This window comes from Aulonocara sp. 'chitande type north' Nkhata Bay, linkage group LG17 (genome assembly GCF_057382095.1).
Source record: "Aulonocara sp. 'chitande type north' Nkhata Bay isolate Kocher_YH1m ecotype deep benthic linkage group LG17, A_spYH_male_GT1.1, whole genome shotgun sequence".
In the NCBI taxonomy this organism is placed as follows: domain Eukaryota; kingdom Metazoa; phylum Chordata; class Actinopteri; order Cichliformes; family Cichlidae; genus Aulonocara; species Aulonocara sp. 'chitande type north' Nkhata Bay.
In genome coordinates, this window is record NC_141360.1 from 17,712,532 (window position 1) to 17,724,974 (window position 12,443).

General features: G+C 38.7%; 2 protein-coding genes across 3 annotated transcripts in view; both read right to left on the bottom strand.

The window, feature by feature from the left end:
• trappc8 (trafficking protein particle complex subunit 8) overlaps positions 1-4,976 on the bottom strand; it is a 30,416-nt gene extending 25,440 nt beyond the window's left edge. Inside the window, exons 1-7 of one of the 2 annotated variants that reach the window (XM_086270074.1) lie at positions 4,659-4,976; positions 3,312-3,521; positions 2,885-2,968; positions 1,478-1,567; positions 1,091-1,265; positions 731-884; positions 309-405 (exon numbers count right to left, since the gene is read on the bottom strand). In XM_086270074.1, coding sequence (XP_086126200.1) covers positions 309-405; positions 731-884; positions 1,091-1,265; positions 1,478-1,567; positions 2,885-2,968; positions 3,312-3,521; positions 4,659-4,815 — 967 coding nt within the window. In that variant the 5' untranslated portion in view covers positions 4,816-4,976. The remainder of the gene's footprint in view (positions 1-308; positions 406-730; positions 885-1,090; positions 1,266-1,477; positions 1,568-2,884; positions 2,969-3,311; positions 3,522-4,658) is intronic. The other variant, XM_086270075.1, reaches the window with a different exon arrangement.
• Positions 4,977-5,177: 201 nt separating this feature from the next.
• On the bottom strand, positions 5,178-11,037 carry commd2 (COMM domain containing 2). The gene is made up of 6 exons (XM_086270078.1): positions 10,854-11,037; positions 8,317-8,394; positions 7,676-7,758; positions 7,337-7,411; positions 7,060-7,158; positions 5,178-5,752 (listed from the first exon to the last, which is right to left on the bottom strand). The coding sequence occupies exons 1-6, from the start codon at positions 10,918-10,920 to the stop codon at positions 5,546-5,548; spliced, it is 609 nt and encodes a 202-aa protein (XP_086126204.1). The 5' UTR covers positions 10,921-11,037; the 3' UTR covers positions 5,178-5,545.
• Between the last annotated feature and the right edge of the window lie 1,406 nt (positions 11,038-12,443).

Sequence of the window (12,443 nt, forward strand, 5' to 3'; positions counted from 1 at the left end):
TAACATTACACCAAAAATAAATAAAAGGGTTTAGTTCTCATCGAGACTAGCATGACTGGCAAAGAACCTGGTCAGGACCAACACAGCGAATACATAGTGCTAACTAAAAAAACATGGAAAGCGGTACAATGGAGCTGCAAAAAGGAAGTCATATTTATAAAATTTACTGTGAGTGCAATATAGCCAAGCAAGTTGAATTAAAAAAAAAAATAAAATAAATGGTGACCTTTAGATTATTTGTAACTGAAGAGCAGAGAAGCAAAGATCTCCCCAAGTCAGTTTACAAAAGAAGTATTAAATTAACTCACCTTTCTCAGCTGAATAATTGCCGTCTACTTCAGGTCTGCTAATAATGGTCTCTACAGCAGCACTGTTCACAGTTGGAGCTGGATCATCAAACACATCCTGCAAAAACAGGTTCACTATGTGAACTAAAGTAAAATCTTTGGTAAAAGAGAACAAAACTGAACAATCAGGCAACTGCAACAGTTCAAAGTACTATTAATGACTGGGCTGTCCACAATTCAGTCACAACTACCCCTCAAGGTGAACTGACAAACACACACATAAAACCTGTGCTTTTACTGTATTCTTTTGGTTTGTAGTCTACCCAACAAACTTTCCCTGCCATCGACAAACTTTTCCTTCTGCAGAATCGTGTCCACCGGCACTAGTTGTTGCAGGAATATTTAAAACAGCCAGTGCATGTGGAGGAGTTTGCAATGTTTACCTGGTTATGAAGATTATTCTTGTGCAAGTATTGACTCCAGGGATCTGGAATCTGTTCATCCACATTAGCTGAGAAGGTGCGGGAGTTCATTTTCAACAGATAGCAGCCCTGAGAACCATACTTCTGTTTCATATCCTCATAAACCACATCTGCCCTGGAGATACAGGGAGAATACTACTTTAGAACAAAACAGCTTACACTTACTAGAGCATAATGAATTCAACAGTTATTTAAAGTTATTACATATAGTTGACTTATTTTTAAACATTTGACATTGTAAGTTCTGGAGTAGTTTCACTATGAAAGATGATCAAAATGTGGTCGATGAATTTTAAAGGAACTGTATGTTTCTTTTAGTACCTTTGTTCATCCCCTTCACACATGTCATGTAGCAAGACATAGTACTTGAGTGTGTTAGGAATAAACCACTTGGGATTAGTGTATTCTCCACTGTGCTGAATTCTGTGCTGCTCCTGAGAAAGCTTGAGGAACTGCTCCACAGGGACTGCCTCAGTGGATGATACCACTAGCAGGCCTGCCAGAACCATGTGAAGGATACAACAATAAATAGACTACATATAAGGATACTACTATTAATAATACGATAACAGAAAGCACAAGCATACAAAGGAGGAAATTTTTTTTTAAAGATCCTAAATTCCAGTTTGTCAGCTCTTCTATTTAAAAAAAAAAGCTGACGACAGAATGTTGACCACTGGTCAGATCTGTGTGCTGTTAAAAGGATACAAGCAAGGTAATGATTGAGGAACTCGTGGTCAGAGGCAGGCATTGACTGCAGGAAGTTCTCCCTGTAGGCTTCAAACCAGGGCGTGGTTACTTGAAATAGAAAAAAGACAAAATAGACAAAAGACTTAAAAAAAAGCCAGAAAAATGAGGTAGTTTCTAATACTACATGTAGATTAAAAGATAACCACTTTTGAATGTTTTTCTTTGAAAAATATGGACGATAAACTAAAGATAAAATGTCTTGTCAACACAGCAGCTTCAGTGAGTCTTGGCCTTAAGACTTAAGAATCGCTGGAACAATTTATTCCTTCATCTGGTGTTTTGATGATGCACATAAAGAGCACCGGATTAACAGTGGATTAATCACACAACTCCAATGTGGAACATGACATTCCTTTACCACATGTACCAGTAAAACCATCATGTGAGGTGATATTTCAGTCCTAATTATTAGAACTTCATAGCTGACATACATTAAAAGATCATTTACACAGGACTCAAATGTAAATAACAAGAATTATACTTACTCAGGTTACAAATTCACTCAAATTAGGCCATGAAATATGCGTTTGACCAAAATATCCTTAATTCACTCACTGTTTGATCTAGAAAAAAAAAGTCTACACTTCCTCATCTGAAAATTTAACTAACCACAAATCCTACTTTTACACTTATGTGATGAGTGTGATTAAGTAGTACATGTAAGTTTTTTTTTAATCTGCCATAATGTCTAAAATAACTAGTCACTGATACAGTTTTATAATCCCGGCATTCTTAATTTATGTATAAAATAACTGGCTGCATCCAGTGGTACCCCTCAGTCTCCTAGCAGACACACCTATGTTATTTCAAAAATCCTCTGTGACTTCTTTCTCAGGTGGCCCTGAGGTCAAGGTAACTGAGATTAAAACTCATCTGAGATTTTCTTTTGTACCCATGTTATCAGTTTTCATTCTCGAGTTTAATCTGCCCTGGACAAACGGTACGAGGCGGTGCTCCGCAACTCTTTTACTTCAGCTACCTCCCATTTCTTGTGAACAATTGTGAAAGCTTGGGAGAAAAAAACAGTACACACATGAACACGCATTTGAAATAATAAGGAAATAATAATCTTTGTAAATCATTTAGAGCGACTGTCACTAGTAAAAACAAGAACATATACTTTAAATTTTGTCTAACTTAATCAGTTTTTTGTCAACTAAAACTAGACTAAAACTACAAAAATGTAGATGCCTAAATTACAACTAAAACTAAATTACATTTTAGTTAATAGACTATGACTAGAATTAAGTAAAAATGTTCTGTCAAAATTAACACTGCAGGGAACTGGAAGGTAAGGACCAAAACAGGTGTGACACATCTTATAGATCTATAGCGATCCACGCATGGGCTAGCAGATAGTGATACCTGAGCTGTACTTGGAGGTTTTGATTTCCAACAGTGTTTCTCTCCAGACACTGTACCAGGGGGTGCTAGCTTTAACACAGTCATCTAGTAGGTTGAAGCACAGAGTAAGCATAGAGTACAGTTATGCTTTGATGTACTTTTTTCATTACTGAGCTGTGAAGTCAACATATCAACGACACCTAGGAGAAGTGAGCTCTGAGACACATCTGTGGTGTACAGTTATTTCTAATCATGGATCTGGACAGTTACACACACAAAACTGCATCTAAGCTCATAAGAAATATCAAAAATTTGAAATTGATCACTTATTGTCCATAACTGACTATCCAGCCAAATATAGTGGATTACCATAATAATAATAATAATGATTATATTTTTCTATTGCTAACATTTTATCAACACGTTCCAATCAAGCATTAGTCCTTACCACTGAAATTGAGCTCATAATCTCCGGCCATAACCACATTAGTCACAGCACTTTCTTGGGGCTGGCAGGATGACACCACATCACTGAGTAGCTGACGCTGAGCAGGGCTCAGGGACGTAGATGTTGTTGTTGGACTTGTCACTAAATTGTTGACACAGATACGCAGGTTTTTCACAACCTGCAGTTGATTGCTGGGATCTCGGATGTGACCTAGAAGAAAAAAAGAGTAAGTCACAGCATGGCACTCAAACAGTATCAGAAAATATACATAAAAATGTCACTGATGGAGAAGTGTCCCCTTTATAAGAAATATGCATAAATGGAATGCAGCGCAAAATCTCTCAACCGTAGCAAACAGGTAAATAGCAATAGCACTAAATAAATACTGAATTGAAATCAATAGCTCGTCTGCTGCTTAACTGACAAGAGCGATATCCCACAAGATTACCTGATGTTATAATTTAGATTAAAAAGTGTTGCTTTATATTTTTTTGTGTGACATGTATTAATTTGGAAGCACTAATTTCAGAGTAGTGCAATGTGAAAATTTATCAAAAATTATTACTACAGCAATGATTACTAAGGTATATCAAAGACACAGCCTTATACGTTTCCATCAATCTCCCTTCCACTGTTTTGCTGCTGAAAACTTCCCCTGATAATTGCCTGTCTCCTGGAATCTCCTCCTGCCCTTGAGACTGTGCTGAGAGACACAGCAAACCTGGTAATGGCACGTAACTGATTGTTGACTGTGAAAAACTCAATGAGGCATATCTTTAATATTTACTCAGCTATACAATTTAAACTGCTATCGTATAGTTTCACGGATTTTACATTACCCAAGTGTAAAAATCAAACAAAATGTATATATCCTGTAGATTTCGTTTATACATTAGTAAGAATGTTAATGTATATCAAAAAACTTAATATGTAGCTTTAGCTTAAACACATTTAGCTGCATCGTCGCTTGTACTGAACATGACAACTAACACAATTGCTGCGTGCTCCAAGTAAAGTCTGTTAGCTTGTTTACTATGTGCTGAGTCTAATAAACCACCACCAACAGAACTGTTCAGCTGCTGACTGAAACGCTGTCCTAGAAGACCAAATGCTATTTTTTCCAGCTCGGGTCACTTTGCACTCGCATGTCAACAAGCAGGGCGATCGGCATAGCTGCTTAATCACGAGCCAAACTGCTAAGCGTCTGCTAGCGAGGAGCTAACGACAGTCGTAGCCCCTCGAGCAGCAAAACATCTTTCATTATTTTCCTAAGCAACTTTTACTCATTTTTACCAGCTACGAAGCTGAAAACGGGACTGAGGGTGTGTTTTGAATAGTTGTTCATACCTTCAGACGTAAGTCTGCAAAAAGGCCTCAGCAGCTCCGCAAAATTTAGGTTGTTTTTGCGAGTCACTCTCTCAGCTTCTTCACTGCACAAGACGGCCACCATCGGGACAAACGAGTCCTGAACGAACTCCTGTACAGACTGGACACACTGGGCCATGTCGAAGCAGAGTCAAAACTATTTAACACAATGAACGGAGTCAAGTGTACTATCAAGAAAGCCGGGCTATAGCATTACTTTAGACAACTCCTATGTCAGAAGACCGCAGCCATGTTGAATACGCCAGCCTTCTTCCTGTGAAGGGCCGACAGTCAGGTGATTCTGGAATACGTCACTTCCTTTTCCGTTCCATTTGTTCGGTAGCGGTCTAGACCCTGCTCTAGAACTTCCAGAGCCTGAAGTTCTGGCCCGGGTAGCAAGACTTGATGGAGAAAAACGTTGAACATTTCCCGACTTTTATCTATGATTTATGTACCATCACAAATCATCGATATACTTATTAAACCATTACAACCCTGCAGTATAAAAAAATTAATTTATTAACACATCACATAGTTTTCTTTGAATGCGCGAGCTGTATTTGCATTTGCGTCATGACAGTCTTCTATATAATATTCCAGTCTGCCTTAGCAGGGCCGTCACAAACCACAAAAATAAAGTTTCAACTGTATCTTACACTTTAATTCAGTATCACCAGCACTGTAGTAACTTTCTGTACAATCCATACATCACAACTTGGCATAAAAAAAACACTGCCAGTAAAAAAATATAGCCTTAACATCCAGGTCCAAAGAAAGGTGACATTCTGCCCTGCACAATACAGACACTACTTAATGTTTCCCAGGTATAAAGGCTGCAAGTGAGAGAAGGCACACGTTGTACAGAGGGATTATTTGATGTTCCGTAATATGCGACGAGCATGACTGGTTTTCATGGCAGCCAGAGCGGCCTCCAGTGTGGAGATGAGGTGCAGAAGGGTGCTGGGATCTGTCTGGAGAATCCTGGAGTTGTAATCACTGTGGCCGTCACTTCTGGTTAGGTGGACACGCATTGTAAGCATAGGAATCAACTGCTGGCGGACTGAACGTCTGGCCAACTGACAGAAAAAGCAGAAAAAACACAATAAGGTAGTCAGACAAAGAGCGGGAAAATAGTTGAAAACTGAATATTAGTAATACTGCTTACTGACAGAAATCAGTCTATGTAGCTCAGATTACAGTGCAAATCTCTGTTCTGCATTACACACCTGCAGTGATGTGTGATACCACTGATTTCCTTTTCGATCCGATACCAAGTAAAATTCAGGGTGGTATCGACGATACTGATCCGATACCGATACTCTGTACAAAAACTTAGTGTTTCATTGTATTTCATAATACAATATATAACTGTATTATGTAATTGTAATAATAATATAATAATAGAGCTTCATAGTGCTTACAGCACATATGACTACTTGTTCCTATTGCTGAATGATGCAGAATTATCATATAGAAATGAAAAAACCTAAAGCTGTGCGCTAATTGAACACGGTGCCTGCCTGCAGCACTAAAGGCCTCCGCGAGAGACGTCTGTCTTGCCCTAGCAGCACATGTCCTTCTCCTCCTCTTCAGTTCGCCTCAACATAGCTCATCATATTCTGTGATATGATTTACTCTGAGGTGTTTGACGAGGTTAGCGGTGCTGCCACAACACCTCACTGTCCTGCCACATGTATCGCAAACCGCGTCTTGGCTGTTTGTGGAAGTAAAATACGTTCACACGTCACTTCGTTTACGCCCAGCCATTGTTTTGAGTGCGCACGCCAGGGGCCGTAACACATTTATGCAGCCGTATTTGGCATATGACTATGAAATACGTAAGAGGAAGTAGTTCCTTCCAATTTAGACGATCCGAATGATAGTTTCTTTCCACTGTGTAACTGTTAATGGAAAAACTACCAATTTACCCCAAAGTACTAAAATATCGATATTTTAATATGAGAATCGATTCTAGAACATAAATTATTGGTATCGGAGGAATCGATATTTCGATATCGACCCGCACATCACTACACACCTGCAAGCTTACAGTGTCACCTAATAATGATCACCTGATATAAAACCATACATCACAAGGTCAGATGATGGAAACCAGACTGGACAATATTAGTGTGAGGACCAGGGGAAACTGTATACCCTGTATACCCTTCAATATAATTTTATCCTTCAAGCTAAGTAAAGTGTCTTAATCCATGAGTTCAGGAAACATTTAACATCCAATACATTAAAAACACACATACAAATAAAAAACAGACTACAGAGTTGAGTGTGATATGCAACAATTGCACATAAGTACTATCCTGTATTTCCCACTTTATGTACCACAACAGTCAAACAATAAAATGATCTAGAAACAATACACCTGGACATCAAGTCTCCATTCCAGGTTGTGGTAGGCAGGCATACTGGACGGCAGATGACTCAGGATGCTGCGAATCTGACTGTGGTGCTGCAAGTAGAGCTGTACCAAAAGAGAAAAGTGATCCAGTCAACATCCTGACAGACACACTGCTTAGATAAACAATGTACCGCTTAAACAAAACTTCAACAAACAAAACTAAAACTTAGACTATACAGTATTTAAATCAAGTACACATTGTTTAAACAAAGTCAGTTAAATAAAACTGTTTAAAAGCCACCTGTAAGAGCATCTGGTTAAGCTCTTCGCTAAAGCCCAAAACCAACACTGAATCAAGGAAATCCACTTCAGATATCTACAGAGAGAGAGAGAAAGAGACAGCTGTGACTCTTGGAAGAGCTCACATTTGTTTACAGTTTTTGTCTTAGCTGGTGAAATATTTCTAGTGTTTAAGTATTTCATGATGATGCAGGGCAGAAATCAAGAAAATGACACACTAAATATGGGACATGGACGTCATGGGGGAAAAAAAAGAGCATTCAAATCACAGCATTCAGGGATAAACAGCACATTCATCTATGTTCACTGATCCAAGGTGTGAGGAGTAAGTATTCCTCACCATGTGTTTGGAGCTCTCTGTCATCAGGAACATCAGGCCTTCCACTCCATGTTGTACCATTTCTACAGGAACACAGAGTTTCCCTGCAACCATAACGGCATGAATCATAAACTTAGTTAAAAGAGGCAGTGCACAAGTAATTATTTTATGTATCAACGCTGTAACAAAGTCCTGTTCTATTTAGCAGTCACAGTAATGAAATTAAACTCTTATTACCTTATAATAAACTGGTTAGACAACACATAAACTACAACTGTATTATCCCAGCACCAGAGCAGACTTGTACCATCTTAAAGACTCTATGATCTGTCCTTCAATTTCCTAATGAAGGGACCCAAACCAGCAATGTTTCCCTATTCATGTAACCAAGAATAGGGAAACTCATCACTCAAACTCATTACATTAGATTTGAATCCTTAAATGGACTAAAAGGCAGACTAAATATTTGAAACAATATTAGCATGATTGTTGTACTTACTTAAAAAGGTATACTAAATAATGTAACAATTTAATATGAATTTCAGAAAAGGCAGTGTGAGATTGCTGCAGTAAAACAAACCTGATAAACAAATACTATGCACTAATGAGCCACAGAAGTCACATAAGCTTGAAAAGAAGCACTAAAAGATGAAGAGTCTTACTAGCTGCTCCCTCATAGACCTTTGGACTAGCTCCTCTTCTTAGAAACTCCAGCGCTATGCGTCCAAACTCTCCCACCACTGAGGAAGTTAAAAAAACATAAATGCATCATTATCACGAATGATATATAGATAACTCATAGCCAACTGTGTTTCGGCATCAATAATTTAAATTGATTCTTCTCAGAACGATAGCATTGACACACAGGACTCAGGCTAACAAAGGTAAAATCCCCCAAATTCCAGAGGAAACGAGGAAGAAGATCATTTAAAGCCTGTATGCCGGCTTTCATTGGACATAAAAGTGTAATCCTAAAGTTCTCAGATTGCTGTAGTGTGATAAACAGCACAACGTTTGCTTTATGATTTACTGAAGTAAAAAAGTGTTAGACTGAATCAAATGGAGATACTCCACGTAGACACAATTTGTATTTAATTACAGAACTTAAATGTTCTTAGTTCCATTCGGCCGCTGAGGTTTACTCTGTTAAGATTCCATGCATTCATTCTCTTCCACTTATCCAACTCAGGGCCACGAGGGAGCAAGAGACAGGTCACACACATCACAAGACTAACACAGAGTAACAGACAAGCAGTCTGTCACAGGGAAACTTTGGACTTGGCTGGTGTACCTGGAGAGTACCCATGCAGACAGAGATACTAGACACACTAGTATACTAGACTATACTAGATACTAGACTATTCTGCGAACTTAACCTGCTCTGAAGCAGGTTAAGTTCGCAGAACACAGATCAACAAATATGAAATCACTGCCCTTTGACCAATCAGTTCTCCAGGAAATAGCATCACCATTCTTGGAATATCCCTCAGACCCCTGTGTGCAGACAGTAGGAAGGTCTCAAGTGGTTTTTTTTACACTGTGTAATGTCTTTGTGTATCCCTGATGAGCAAATATTTAAAAAAAAAAATCAAATTTTTTGTTGCTCAATTTTTTTTTCTGTTTGCTTTCTGTTTGCAAACCACTTTACAACAAATTTATAACATTTTATTAAATTGATGTAGACACATAGACAAGTGTAATACAGCTTCTCTCCTGGGGGGAATACATGGTATAAGTGCAAGTTGCTGTACCTTACTAAAACCACTAAAGTACAAACTGTGCTTTGCATTGTCACAGGAATGTTTGGATATTATTTCTGTGATTTGAAAAAATGCATAAATTTAGTTTTACTTGATTCTAATCTCCTGCTGAGTCTCACATTCCTGGACACACGGAACATACATTACAGATACCTGTTCAATCAGTCAGGTTAATGTTACTTTGATCTGCAGCAAACTGAAGAGATTTCCACTCTCCTTGCCTTTTACTTGTATATTTTTATGTTCTTTAGATATTTTCACAACTATTTAGTATCATCTCTTGATTAGGTGGTGTTCCAGGTACATCTGTCTTTTTGTAAAATAAAAAACAAGCCCACATTTTCCTCACGACACCAACGACCAGCTCGACGGTCCCTCGAGTTTCCCTGCACACATCCCGTTCAGCAGTCAGCTGTCAACAGCTGCTGCTAATTCAGGAAACCCGCAATATACCATAATGTCACTGTAATATTCTGCACAAAATAACAAATGTAGCTCATTTCCCCAGCACAGACCTACTGCAGCTTGTGTTTACCCTCACAGTGACTGACCTGGGATAAATGGCAAATGGGATTTAAAAGGAGGGAGCGATGGACACTGAGATAACTTCATTTGACTTTATAAGCAAACCTGTTGCTTTGATGAGGATTTGGCCAATTTGCATTAGAAAGAAATAGATTTAATGAAACTTATCATTTGGACAGGTAGCTGTGCACCTTAGTAATATAGTTCCCTTGCTCAAAAGACTGAATATCATCCTCTCAAGATGCAAACATATTCAGGAAACCCACCCAGGTTTACTGGTCACAGACAGTAGATGGTTATTGTGAAAAGCATATCATCTTTAAATAATTAATCCCAGTGTTATGGAGAATATGCAAACATAGCCACTGCTGGGTAAGTGTAATATTTTATTATACGTTTATTCAATAAATGGGTTTATGGCACTGAGATTATTATTACTGAGATTATTTCAGTCCGGTTCCTTAAACTTATGGCCTGCTTCTGACTGATCTGCTGCTCAGTGTTTACCATTTGCACCAGCTGGAAATGGAGACCTTTTTGCTGAGGTCTTTAATGTTGTTTAACTGCATGATGAGACACTGGCAGACAGAGACGACCATTCGGTGAACATGAATCTGCCGATGCCAGTGAACCTGAACCAGGTGGAACTCGTAGGGATCATTTTCTGTGGTAGAAGAGTCATATGACCACCCCGATGCTGCCAACAACACGCCTTTCATATAAACGCGCAGGGAAAACCCTGGGTTAACTCAGCGAGCTGGTAACCAACTTCGTGTGACCATTTATCCTAAACGTGAATGTCAGGATAAGTGTATCTAGATAACAGAAGGATATCCTGGATATGCAGAACGAGCTTAGTAGTATGCAGCCCTGATCCTCTGCACCTCCTATCCTCCCTCACGCTAGTTACTAACCTGCGGCGTCAACCTGCGGCAGGAACGACAGATGTTCTTTATGTTCCTCAGACAAAACCAGCAGCATACTGACCAAAGGTTTCCACTTCAAACCCCCGACAAATAATAGACATATGTATCCGGAAAACGATCAGTTTTATTTCTTCTTTGGTGTCTTTTTCGTCTTTTATTTTTTATTTATTGACTGTTGTCAAACAGCAAAATGGCGCATTACCGCCACCACCTGGTGTGGAGTGTGGACTTAAACGTAAATAAAAAAATTTATATATATATTAAATATATATATAAATCAATAAGTCCCAAACAAATTAGTCTCACTACTCACTACTCGAGTACACTGCATACCACCGGCATTTATAGCACCTGAGAGGAGCAGGCATATACGGCCTTACTGGAAAGCGCATGCACCCTATCTTAACTCTATCTAGAAGAACTGGTTCTTAAAATTCTAGCATTACAGACACACTGTCAACTCTTCCCCTCTTGACTGTTCTCAACAGTCTTTTAATCCTCCTGACCTCGCTGCCAGAAATACTTTGTCTGATTTCTTTCTAGATCTACTAGGACACCTGTGATTAGTCCCTGCACCAGTTTAAACTTGAGCAATATTTTCCCCTCTCTCTCTACACTTTTTGCAGAAACTCTCAGCATTTAATACTTTTTCTGCTCTTCCGTTTTAACTGCGATCAGCAGACTTGCATCTCTTAGTACTTAAGCTACTGTTCCATCTCCAAGCTTCTTTTTTTTTCAGCTCTCTTGACAATACCGTCGGGCTTAATTGCTACACCTAATCCTCCGGCCTAATTTTCAGTATTATTTCAAACTCTTCTCATTGTCATACTTATGCTGTGTGAGCTGTCCCATACAAGGTTGCTTCATCATATGATTCCAAAATATGATTCCTAAAATTATAAGGAGCACACATCAAGCTTTTCTTACTTTTACATTTATTTGTAGCATCTCAGCACTAATGTAACAGAACAGTGTTGGCAAGTGTGACACTGTTCACATAATTATTAAATATTTATCTTTAAAGAAATTTTTTGAAATGAAAAATAAATGGCATTCCTCCATGTTAATGAGCTCATGTGTGGATTCTGATTGTGTGGTTTTTACATTCTCACTTACAATGCATTCTTTACCTTGTGGTTATTTGAGTGAGTGGGCCGAGGGCAGACGGCAACATCCAGTCCTGCAGCCAGAGTCCAGCGCGAGACACGCAGATTTACCCTCTGACCCTGGCAGGAGATAAGCAGTTGAAGGCGTTTGGAGCTGTGCGTGTGTGTCTGTTGTCAGTGTAGATGGTTGCATGTGTGTGCGTATGTCCTGTATCAGACTGGAAGTCTGCAGTTGGCCTGGAAGGAGGGACAAAGAGTTCTCACAACTGTATCATGTAAAAGTGGGAATGATAAAAGAAACTGAAATATTTGCAGCTATAACTGGACACAGATGCATAATTCTTCTCTAATTTAATTTTTTTATTATATTTTATAGAAGTTCAAAATACAAATTCTTAATATCTCTTTTTGGTTCTGCGCTAGTATGTCTATTTTTATTTACTGCATCCATGAAAACATCACATTGTTGACA